The sequence below is a fragment of the Zalophus californianus genome, chromosome 8 (assembly GCF_009762305.2).
Source record: "Zalophus californianus isolate mZalCal1 chromosome 8, mZalCal1.pri.v2, whole genome shotgun sequence".
NCBI lineage: Eukaryota > Metazoa > Chordata > Mammalia > Carnivora > Otariidae > Zalophus > Zalophus californianus.
In genome coordinates, this window is record NC_045602.1 from 32,236,364 (window position 1) to 32,248,431 (window position 12,068).

General features: G+C 35.1%; 1 protein-coding gene and 1 pseudogene across 10 annotated transcripts in view; one reads left to right on the top strand and one right to left on the bottom strand.

Annotated features, from left to right (window-relative positions):
• SOS1 (SOS Ras/Rac guanine nucleotide exchange factor 1) overlaps positions 1 to 12,068 on the bottom strand; it is a 142,487-nt gene that overhangs the window by 47,349 nt on the left and 83,070 nt on the right. For all 10 annotated transcript variants that reach the window (XR_003524509.1, XR_003524508.1, XR_003524507.1 and 7 more), the window contains exons 7-8: positions 7,496 to 7,606; positions 7,322 to 7,420 (exon numbers count right to left, since the gene is read on the bottom strand). Coding sequence is in view for 6 of the 10 variants with exons in the window: in XM_027620861.2 (XP_027476662.1) it covers positions 7,322 to 7,420; positions 7,496 to 7,606 (210 nt within the window). In the remaining 4 variants the exon portion in view is untranslated. The remainder of the gene's footprint in view (positions 1 to 7,321; positions 7,421 to 7,495; positions 7,607 to 12,068) is intronic.
• Positions 1,165 to 1,441, top strand: LOC113937129 (annotated as a pseudogene).

A 12,068-nucleotide genomic window follows, 5' to 3' on the forward strand; every position in this document is an offset into this window, starting at 1 on the left:
TATTTTCTAAAATAAAGCTTGTGATCAAGATAAATACTGCAATGTTATAATGAAATAACATCAACTACAATACTTACTATTCTGTTGGTCCTCAATTTAATCTTACTTAAAAACACATGGTTGTTATGATGTGTTAAAATTAAACTCGGACATGTTTTCTCTCAATTATTTTGCTAATCTTGTACTTTTTAATACCAATAAAACCTAAGAAAGGTATAGATTTTAAGTGTTAAATATTCTATTTTTTCATTTAAGACAAAGCATACATGATAACCCCAAACCCAATTATATACATTTAGTCTTATTCAGATGATTAAATTAGTAATTTTGTATTCGTGTCTGTTTTTACCTGCCTATAGTCCATCCTGCCAAAAGTCTGTTGGCTTTTCACTAGATTTTTATGACTAAAATGAAATTTTAAAATCTAAGATCAGAATGAAATGATACTTAAATTGGCTTAATATAAAACTATATGGGTTTAAGAAAGTCATTATATACTGGAAATCAGAAAACCAAAAATGAATATAATTCTATAGCATACCAAAAACTAATTGTAGGGCGCCTGGATGGCTCAGTTGGTTGAGCAACTGCCTTTGGCCCAGGTCATGATCCTGGAGTCCTGGGATCGAGTCCCACATCGGGCTCCCTGTTCAGCGGGGAGTCTATTTCTCCCTCTGACCCTCCCCCCTCTCATGCTCTCTCTCATTCTTTCTCTCAAATAAGTAAAATCTTAAAAAAATAAAATAAAATAAAATAAAAAATAATTTAAAAAAACTAATTGTAATGGGTTGAACTGTGTTCAAGTCCTAACCTCTGGTACCTGCAAATGTTATCTTATTTGAAAATTAGGTCTTTGCAGATATAATCAAGTTGAGATGAGGTCATATTGGATTAGGGTGGGCCCTACACCCGTTGACTTAGCACCTTTGTAAGACAGAGGACAGGGTAGGGTGCTTGGGTGGCTCAGTCGTTAGGCATCTGCCTTCGGCTCAGGTCACGATCCCAGGGTCTTGGGATCGAGCCCCACATCAGGCTCCCTGCTCAGCTGGAAGCCTGCTGCTCCCTCTCCCACTCCCCCTGCTTGTGTTCCCTCTCTTGCTGTGTGTGTCTCTCTGTCAAATATATAAATAAAGTCTTTTTAGCCCAGACCTAGTTTGCGGTGACATGGCTAAACACACCAAGAAGGTCGGAATCATGGGTAAATACGGGACCCATTATGGTGCCTCCCTCAGGAAAATGGTGAAGAAGATTGAAATAAGCCAGCACGCCAAGTACACTTGCTCCTTCTGTGGCAAAACCAAGATGAAAAGATGAGCTGTGGGGATCTGGCATTGTGGTTCCTGCATGAAAACCATCGCTGGTGGCGCCTGGACCTACAACACCACTTCTGCCATCACAGTAAGTCAGCCACAGAAGACTGAAGGAGTTGAAAGACCAGTAGAAGCGCCACCACTTGAAACATTGCTAGCCTATAGTAAATGGGTTAATTTATGTAACAAAAAAAAAAAAAAGAGAAAGAGAAGACTTGGATGCAGAGGTAAGAGAAGAATGTGAAGATGTGAGGAAAGCCACTTGAAGATGGAGGCAAGGAATGAAGTGATGGCACTGACAAGCCAAGAGCCACCAAGGATTGCTAGGATCCACCAGAAGCTAAGAGGTAGGATTCTGCTCTAAAGTCTTGAGAGGGAGTATGGTTCTGCTGACACCCTAATTTTGGACTTCTAGTCTCCAGAGCTGTGCTATTGTTTTTAAGCCACGCAGTCTGTGGTGCTTTGCTCTGGCAGCCCTAGGAAATGGATACACTCATGTACATATAACAGTATAGATCTGAACCCAATTTTTTTAAATTGAGGTAAACTTACCTTTCCTTAGATTATATGGCCAACATATTTACATAGTCCCAAGTAACAACTGTAAATTTGTTTAATAAAGCAAATTAAACTTCACATTGAAAAAAGAGTATTATTTTTCAGTTTCAGTAGTATTCAAGTCTTACACTTACTTAATTATTTAGCTAAAGTTTAAAGAATTCTAAGTCTCCGGGGCACCTGGGTGGTTCAGTCCATTAAGCATCCGACTGTTGATTTTGTCTCAGGTCATGATCTTGGGGTCATGGGACTGAGCCCTGCATGAGGCTCTGTGATCAGCGGGGAGTTGCTAGAGATTCTCTCCTCCTCCTCCCCCCCCCCTTTTTTTAAGATTTATTTATTTATTTTAGAGAGAGCGAGCATGAGCAAGCACAGGAAGGGGGAGAGGGAGAGAGGGAGAGAGTGAGAGAGAGAGAGAGAGAGAGTGAGAGAGTGAGAGAAACTTTAGCAGATTCCGTGCTGAGCATGGAGTCCTAAGAGGGGCTTGATGTCAACACCCTGATATCATGACCTGAGCCAAAACCAAGAGTTGGTTGCTTAACCAACTGTGCCACCCAGGGGTCCCAGATTCTCTCCTCCTTCTACTCCTTCCCCTGCTCGTGTGCTCATTCTCTAACAAATAAATCTTATTAAAAAATTCTAAGTTTCCAAAATTAGTGTAATTACATACAATTTACAGTTAAGCTTCTTTTAAAATATAAGACATTTATAGGAATTCTAAGGAAACCTTACTTATTTTTGCCATTAATTTTTTTAACAAGCATTTATTGTCCAAGTGCCAGACACTACTAGGCATGAGAATTCAAAGCTACTCAGAGCTCACATCCATTATGTGGGGAGCACAGCCTAAAACAAGGTAGACAATAAAAATGGGACAAGTTCTATGAGGAAGTATAAAGAGAGGGAACATGGTAAAAGGATCAGCCTAAGGAACCAAGGGAAACTTGATGGAGAAACCAAGATTTGAACAAACTCTTTGACAAGTAGGAATTTCTCAGATGAAAAGGGAAGGCAGAAATAGAAGAGAAATTCCAGGGAAATTGGAACAAAAGGAAAGTGGAATTCTGAACAGGTTATATATATCCAGGGCTGCTAAAAATTGAGATGAGCTGCAAAGAGGCTAAAGAATTTAGACTTCAGTCAAAGTCGATAGGGAACCAACCACACTTTTTACACTGAAAGTTCCATAAGGCATAAAGGCCATACAGGAAGCCGCTACAGTAGTCCCAGCAAGATACGCTGGGGGGCCTGGACCAAGGCAGTGTCAGTGAAATGTAGAGAACAAAGTAACTTCCAGAAATGTATTATGGTTTAAAGATTTACTTATTTATTTGAAAGAAAGAGAGAGAGCAAGAGAGCACACACACGGGTGGGGTAGGGGCAAAGGAAGAGGGAGAGAGAATCCCAAGCAGACTCCACGCTGAGTGTAGAGCCTCACACCAGGCCAATCTCATGACCCTGAGATCACGATCTGAACCAAAACCAAGAGTCGGATGCTTAACCAACTGTGCCACCCAGGTGCCCCAGAAATGTACTGTTTTAAAATGGTTTTATGTTGGAGAATCCACCAAAAAACAACAAAACAAAACAAAAACAAAAAAAAAAACCCTACTAGAACTGATAAATGAATTCAGTAAGGTCTCAGGATACACAATTAATATACAGAAAACTGTTACATTTTTATACGCTAATAATGAAGTAGCAGAAAGATAATTTAAGAAAACAATCCAATTTACAACTGCACCAAAAATAATAAAGTATCTAGAAATAAATTTAACCAAGTAGGTGAAAGACCTCCACTCCAAAATCTGTAAAACACTGATGAAAGAAACTCAGATGACACAAACAAATGGAAAGATATTCCACGCTCATGGATTAGAAAATCAATATTGTTAAAATATCCACACTACCCAAAGCAATCTACAGATTTAACATAATCCCTATCAAAACACTAACATTTTTCATGGAACTAGAACAAATAATACTAAAACTTGTATGGAACCACACAAGACCCCAAAGAGCCAAAGCAATCTTGAGATAGAAGAACAAAGCTGGATGTATCAGAACCCTAGATTTCAAAATACATTATAAAGTTGTAGTAATCAAAACAGTACAGCACTGGCACAAAAAAACAGACATATAGATCAAAAGAACTGAACAGAGAGCCCAGAAATAAAACCTTATATGGTCAATTAATCTATAACAAAGAAAGCAAGAATATGCAATGGGTAAAAGACAGTCTCTTCAACAAATGGTGCTAGGAAAAACGGACAGCTACATACAAAAGAATGAAAATGGACCACTTTCTTGCACCATACATAAAAATAAATTCAAAATGGATGAAAGACCTAAATGTGAGACCTGAAACCATAAAACTCCTAGAAGAAAACAGGTATTCATTTCTTTGATATTGGCTATAGAAACGTTTTTTAAGACATGTCTCTTCAGGGAGGGGAAACAAGCAAAATTAAACTTTGGGTCTATACCAAAATAAAAAGCTTTTGCACAGTGAAGGAAGCAATCAACAAAAATAAGAAGGCAACCTATTGAATGGGAGATGATATTTGCAAATGATGTATCTAATAAGGGGTTACTATCCAAAATATATTAAAAAACTTATACAACTCAATGCCAAAACCCACGAGTAATCCAATTAGAAAATGGGCAGAGGACCTGAATAGACATTTTTCCAAAGAAGACATACAGACGCCCAACAGAGCACACGAAAAGATGATCAACATCACTGATCAAATCAAAACTACAATGAGGTATCACCTTCCACTTATCAAAATGGCTAAAATAAAAAATACAAGAAATAACAAGTGTTGGTAAGGATGTGGAGAAAAAGGAACCCTCATGCACTGTTGGTGGGAATGTAAATTGGTACAGCCACTATAGAAAACAATATGGAGGTTCCTCGAAAAATTAAAAATGTGATCCTGTAATTCTGCTACTAGGTATTTACCCAAGGAATACAAAAACACTAATTTGAAAAGATATATGCACCCCTATGTTTACTGCAGCATTATTTACAATAGCCAAATCATGGAAGTAGCCCAAGCATCCACTGATAGATGGATAAAGAAGATGCAGTGTATATGCACAATGGAATATTATTCAGCTATAAAAAAGAATGAGATTTTGGCATTTGCAACAATATGGATGGACCTACAGTGTAACGCTAGATGAAATAAGTCAGTGACAGAAAGACAAATACCACACGATTTCACTCATATGTGGAATTTAAGAAACAAATGAACAAAGAAAAAAAGAGAACAAAAAAACAAGCAAACAAACAAAAAGACTTAAATACAGAGAACAAATTGATGGTTGCCAGAGGGAGGTAGGTGAGGATCCCCTGAAGTAGTTAAAGGGGATTCCTGATGAGCACTGAGGAATGTATAGAATCACTGAATCATTATCCTGAAACCAATACAACACTGTGTGTTAACATAAAACAAAAATATAAAAGGGTTTCGTGGTCTAATTAATTTGGGAAGCCCGAGAAAACAATCAGATTGCTGTAGTGCACAATTTTATAAAGTCTTTAATATTCTAATGTACTTTGAAAATTTCTAGGAGTATATGATTAAGGATGTAGTTTTCCTCCAGCATATCTAACCACACTGCACATCCCCCCCCACCAACTTTTTATTTAGAGTGTCTCATGGGACTAGCATCTCAAAGAATATTCTTTGAAAATACTGCTCACTGAAAATATTTAATTAAGCAACATACCAACAAATAGAAATTGAAAAATAAGTACAAATAATACATTAGTACTGAGGGAATGCAGAATAAAAAGGAGGGATCACAGTCTGTGGGATTAATTAGGCAAGGTTTCCCACTCAATATACTGCTAATTCTACAACTGAACTTTAGGCAATAAGATGAACTAGGGATACATATGCTTAAACCAGTAGAAATCTTTTAAATTGCTGAATGATGTTTTAAAATAAAAATTCTATTACCACAACTTACAATTTTAAAAATTTTAATTGCCTGTGTTTGGGGGGGGAGTAAATAATTTCCTATATTATTAAGCTGATTAGATTTTACAGCCTTTTCAACCTTCATCAAAGCTTCTTGTTCTTTCTTATAAATTAATAACTGCTTCTAGGTTTCATCTGGCCTTTAATGCTTCAGAATTTCATTATAGTCTCAGGTTAAAATCCCATTATCAAACTATTATGAACAAGGATTCTATATAACAAACTTGTTTGCAAATATCCTGTTAGGACTATGGTTTGTCATAATAAATTCTTTGTAAAGAATGGTTTTGTATAACAAATGCTTCCTCTTGATTATCCTCTTAAAATAATCATTCTATATTACTAAAGATCTTAAATGGTATGCTGTTTTCAGTCTAGAATGGAGAGCTAAGAGCTCTGTAATTCTGCTTGGTGATTAAATCCTTTAACTCCCTTGGTCTTTCTCCAGTTCAAACATTCCTACTTGAGAAATCTAAGGTCCAAATTCCTACAATGTAAAAAGATGGGACTTCGTTTACTGACTCATTATAGAGAGCCCATTTCAGCATGTACTCCTGCAAACTGTAAATATAATTTCTACTAATAAATTCTCCATAACAAAATCATGATATTAAATATAATTTTTCTTTAATGAAGCAAACATTCTTTTAAAAGTTAAAGAAATAATAGTATTAACCCATGTCTTATTTTGTCTCTATGGTGCTAGTGCATTAAGAGTAAACAGAGTATCTTTATTATTTCATTCCTTATTTTAAATTTTGAAAAAAAATTGATGTTTTCTTAGGACATATTATCCATAAGCCAAAGGAGACATCATTAGATACATACATAAGCAGTTTAAAAGTAAATCACTTTGAGCTATACCAGTGAATTTTAACATATACAGACTAAGGGTCTCTTTTTCCTTATTTCAGTGTGAAAAAGGAAAAGGGGGAAAAAATCAAAATCCTTTCCTTTCAGTGTTTCTTAAATTGTCTATTTTGAACTGTGATCAAATAAATTTTTACCGGGATTATACATAGTTTACTATTTCTAAAGTAATGTTAAGCAGTTTTATAGAGACAGCTGCAAACTTGAGCAATGAAAATTAGGTGATTAATATTCTCCATTATTTGGCCTTCTCTCTACATTGGGTCCCTTATCTAAGTCCCTGAATCGATCTGCTGAGGTCCCCAAATGGAGACATGGATGCCTAAGTCCAAGGTTGTTTCCAAACAACTGGCCCTGTAAGCAAAAAGGGCACAAGAAAAAATATCTGATGACTGCTTTAAAATTCACTATTAAAACTAGAGAAAATATGCCACTCTTTTGCAGATTCATTTACATTTTATTCTTAACTAGAAAACGCAATTAGATATAGACCAATGTTCATGGGTGCTCACATAATAATTCACAAATAAACTGGTAAAAAAACTGCATCACATTTGAATGTTTTACAAATAGCAGTAAGAGTTTTCTTACCTTCAAAAGTTCAAAGTAATGTAGACAGTGGTAAACAGGGGCTAGAAGTAGCCTGGGTAAAACATACTGAACAGCTTCTTTGAAACCTTCGCCTATTGACTAAAAACAAAGTAATTAATTTTTTTTAAGTTTACCCTTCAGACATCATGTATCTTGTTTTAAAAATTACTATACCTGTAAATAGAGTGCCGCTCCAGGCTTTGATAACTGACTAAGGAAGCGATCATGAAAACCAGGCCGTAAAATATCTCGAGCATATGATTCATATGGATCAAATGCCAGTTCCTTAGAAAATAAAGAAGGTAAAACATAATCTTTCTCCAAGTTAAAATATAAACAACCTACCACAAGAAATACAGAAAGATTAAATTATAGGTACATCTAAGCTAGCACAATTATGTACTTCTTTTAAAGCCTCCCAACAAAATTACATGGCTATTAATTATGATTTTAATAGGATAAGTTTAATATTCTCCAGTAAGAGAGTAAGTAAATCAGTTCTTTCTGATGAATAATGGCATCCTTATATGTTATGACACCTCTCCTCAAAGGATTCTAGTACAGCATTATCAGCAAAAGTGGTCGTAAGAATGGCCAGACTTTTGGTTCTGGAAAACAAAGTTTAGCCGGAACAACAATGAATACAGACATCAACAACGAGGTTAAGTATAAACCTTTAGAATATGGGTGCCCAACATTTATTTTCTCATGGTTATTTCTTAGTGGTAGACTTTTACTTTTGCATTCTTTAAGCCGGAGGTAACAGTTCATATCATCTAAAATTCACTGTTACAGTTTTCACAGCAATTAAACAAGCGTTTAATCCAAATTGCCAAAAATTCTATTATCATCAATCATTAATAAACTAAACAATTTTAATGGTTAGGTCTAAAAGAGTACAATCTATTGGTTTTGATGATTCCTGAGGAAAAAGAGAATAGGTGTCTTGATTTTAGCAGGAGCCATCCTATGCCCTATTCCTGGTTTAAAAAAACAAAAAAACCAGGAAAACTGTGCTCTAGATTCTAGCAAGAGCTCATTCTAGGACAGGGAATTCTAGAAAGAGGAAGAGGACATCTAGTGGAGCAGTACAGAAGGAAGAGGGACTGACCACAAATGATGTTTATGTTCATTACCCTTAATGTTGTTTCTTAGATTGTTGTTGTTTTTTTTTTTAAGGAAAGACTGAGTAATAAAAATACAAGATCAGAAATCAGAAGACCTGAGTCTTTGTGAAATATAATATAGCATATAAAGTTCTAAGTCATCCTGAATTCCTTGAACTGGCTCCTGATTCATTTCCCAATTTCAACTCCTTCAACTACTTTCCCAACTAAAAATTTCTATGGTAATGTAACACTGGAAATTGCAGTCCACTGTAGATTTTACAAGAACGGATAGTAACGTTTCAGCAATAGTAACAGAAAGGAGTCAGGTATGAACAGAGTAGAAGGGAAAGAGGAATAAAAATGTGATTTGATGCTTTTATTGTGGGTCTCTTGAACTCTAGAAATCATCCTGTACAGCAGATAATGTTTGCCCTCCCCCTCTTTCAATAAACTCTAATTTACTACAGAATTTTTACAACCATATATATATATAAAATAAAGGCTATACACCAAAGTGGCTTAAGAGCGTAACTTTAGAGTCACAGAGACCCAGATTCCAATTCTGATCCTGTGAGCTTTGATAAACTAAGCCAGTTTCCTCACTGGAAAATGAATAATACCTAATTTCAAGGGAGTTGTTTTAGGAATTAAACAAGATATCATATGCAAAATGCTTACAAAATGCTTACTATGCATGCACATAGGAAACACTGAATAAACAGTCCCCAGTATTATCATTCTAAAATAGCTAATTTCAATAGGAAAAAAAAAAACTAACTACTAACTAGGAATCCAACCTCTCATCGCAGTTTTATTCTTCAGAATAAATTTGTAGAATTGCAAGCACTTCTAAGAATCCTTGTATAAGTTAACTGATTTTATGGTTAGTTTACTGGTTAAAATTCAATACTTAGTAGATTCACAAAAAATTTAATTATCAATATATGTAATTGTGTATTAATGATTAAAAATATAAAGTATTCTAAACACACAGAAAAATAGAGAACAACCTAACATAACTATATTCACCATGTAGCTCAAAATAGTTCAACATCTTATAATACTTGTTTCAACTTAAAAAAAAAAAAAGTATCATGGTAATTGATCCTCCTGAGCTCCTTTTCACAAGTTTATCTCCTCCCTTACTGATCCCCAAAGGAAATCACTGTCCTGAATTTGAATTTTATCAATTCCCACGTATGTTTTTACATAATTACATATGTATCAAGAAATAAGGCAATTCTTTTGCAATTGGCACTTTATATTCAAAGTTGCGTCCAAGATTTATCCATTTGGATTAATGTGGTTTCTTCCATTCATTTATTCTAAACTCTGTAACATTCTATTGTGTAAATATGTATTTTTTGAGATAATTTAGATTCACATGCAGTTACAAGAAGTAACATAGAAAGATCCTGTGTGCACACTGTCAGTTTCCCATCGTGGTAACATTTTGTAGTAGTACAATATAGTGCAATATCACAATCTGTCCATTGACACTGATGTAGTAAAGTATGCAACATTTCTATCACCACAGGGATCTCTCCTATTGCCTTTTGGTAAGAAAGGTTTTTTTTAAGGTTTTATTCTTTTAAGTAATCTCTACACCCAATGTGGGGCTCAAACTCGCAACCTGAGATCAAGCCGCACGCTCTACTGACTAAGCAGTCAGGTGCCCCTCTCCTGTTGCCCTTTTAGAATCACATCTCACTCCCTGTTAGCACCCAAATCTAAATTACGCATTTTTTCTTTTGTAGCTCATGCTTTGGGTGTCATATCTAAGAATCCTTTGCTGAAGCCAAGGTTGTGAAGACCTAGCCATGCTTTCTTCTAAGTTTTATAATTTTAGCTCTATCATTAGATCCATTTTATGTTTGTATATGGTATGAGGCAAAAAGTTCAAATTCATTCTTTCGTGTTTCTCGTAACTTGATAGTGTCTTTTTGTAAACAGAATTTTTAAAATTTTAATCTTTTATGGTTTGCACTCTGTTCTTTGAGAAACTCTTTGTATCTCAAAGTCATAAACATATTCTCCTAAATTCGCTTCTGAATTTTTCAAGTTTGCTTTTCATTTTTAGATTTTTAATCTGCTGAGAACTTGGGTATAAAGTGAGCTAAGGATGGAATTTTTTCTTTCCACATGGATAACCAGTTTTGACCCAGCATCATTTTTTAATTTGTTTGTTCTCTCTCTACTGGTTAATAATGTAATCTCGATCACAGATCATGTGTGTATATGTATTTTTTTCAGGGCACCCTATTCTGTTGCACTGTTTATACCTACACCAATACTCCACTCTTTATTTACTGTGGCTACGTAATAAAATTTAAAATTTGACAAGACAAATTCTCATAACTGGTTCTTCCTCAAAATTGTAATTTTTGTCCCTTCATTCTTCCAAATGAGTTTTAGGACTAGTTTGCTATGCACTGGATTTAGATTATTTGGGAGACAACTAGTTATCATTATACTCTTGAGTCTTTCCATACATGAACATAATACGTATTTCTACTTATTCAGATCTTTATGAATCTAATTATTTTATGATTTTCTTAACTGGTCTAGAGTATTTATTGGGCTTATTTCTGAGTGTCTTATAGTTTTGTTTCTGTAGTGGAGTATTTTTCCTTTAATGTCATGTATTCAATGGGTTATAACTGAGCATAGTAATGCTATCAAGTTTTATGCTAATCTTTTATGTGGCAACTATACTGAACTTGCCTAATAGTTCTAATACTACATAAATCTTGGGTTTGCCATGTTTACATGTTTTTGAACTTCCTATAAATGGAATTACATAGTATTTTGAATGTCCTTATATGGTTCACCATATGTTGCCCTTTAAAAAAATTTTTTTTAAGATTTTATTTATTTGACAGAGAGAGATAGAGCAAGAGAGGGAACACAAGCGGGGGGGTGGGAGAGGGAGAAGCAGGCTTCCCGCCAAGCAGGGAGCCCGATGCAGGGCTTGATCCCAGGACCCCGGGATCGTGACCTGAGCCAAAGTCAGAAGCTTAACGACTGAGCCACCAAGGTGCCCCTGGTTGCCTTTTTTTAAAAATTGGTAGTTCATTTTTTTTTTTATTGCCATATAGCATTTCACTGTGTGAATATATGACAAATTATCCATCATGAATAAACCTGCTATGAACATTCTTAAACATGTTTTTTGGTAAACACAGGCACTCATTTTTGTTTGGTATATGCCCAAGAATGAAACTGCTAGATCATTCGGTACACTGTATGCTTAATTTCAGTAGAAAAGTGAAACATTTTACTGAAGGGGCTGTACCAATTTATATCCCATCCACCATCAATGTAGAGTTCCAACTGTTCAATGGTTTTAAATTGCATTTCCTTGATGAATAAATGATGTTGAACACCTTTTCTTTTTTCAGGAAATACCTGCTTAGGTCTTTTGTCTATTTTCTAAAAAAAAACAAGCTGTCTTTAAGTTACTGATTTTACATACTCTAGACAGGAGTCCTTCATTGGCTATAGATGCTACAAATACTGTCCCGCCATCTATAGCTTGCATTTGCACTCTCTTAATTTTGGTTATTGATACAGATGTTCTTACCTTTAATGAAGTCCAGTTTATAATCTTTTCTTTCATGGTTTTAGTGTCTTGTTTA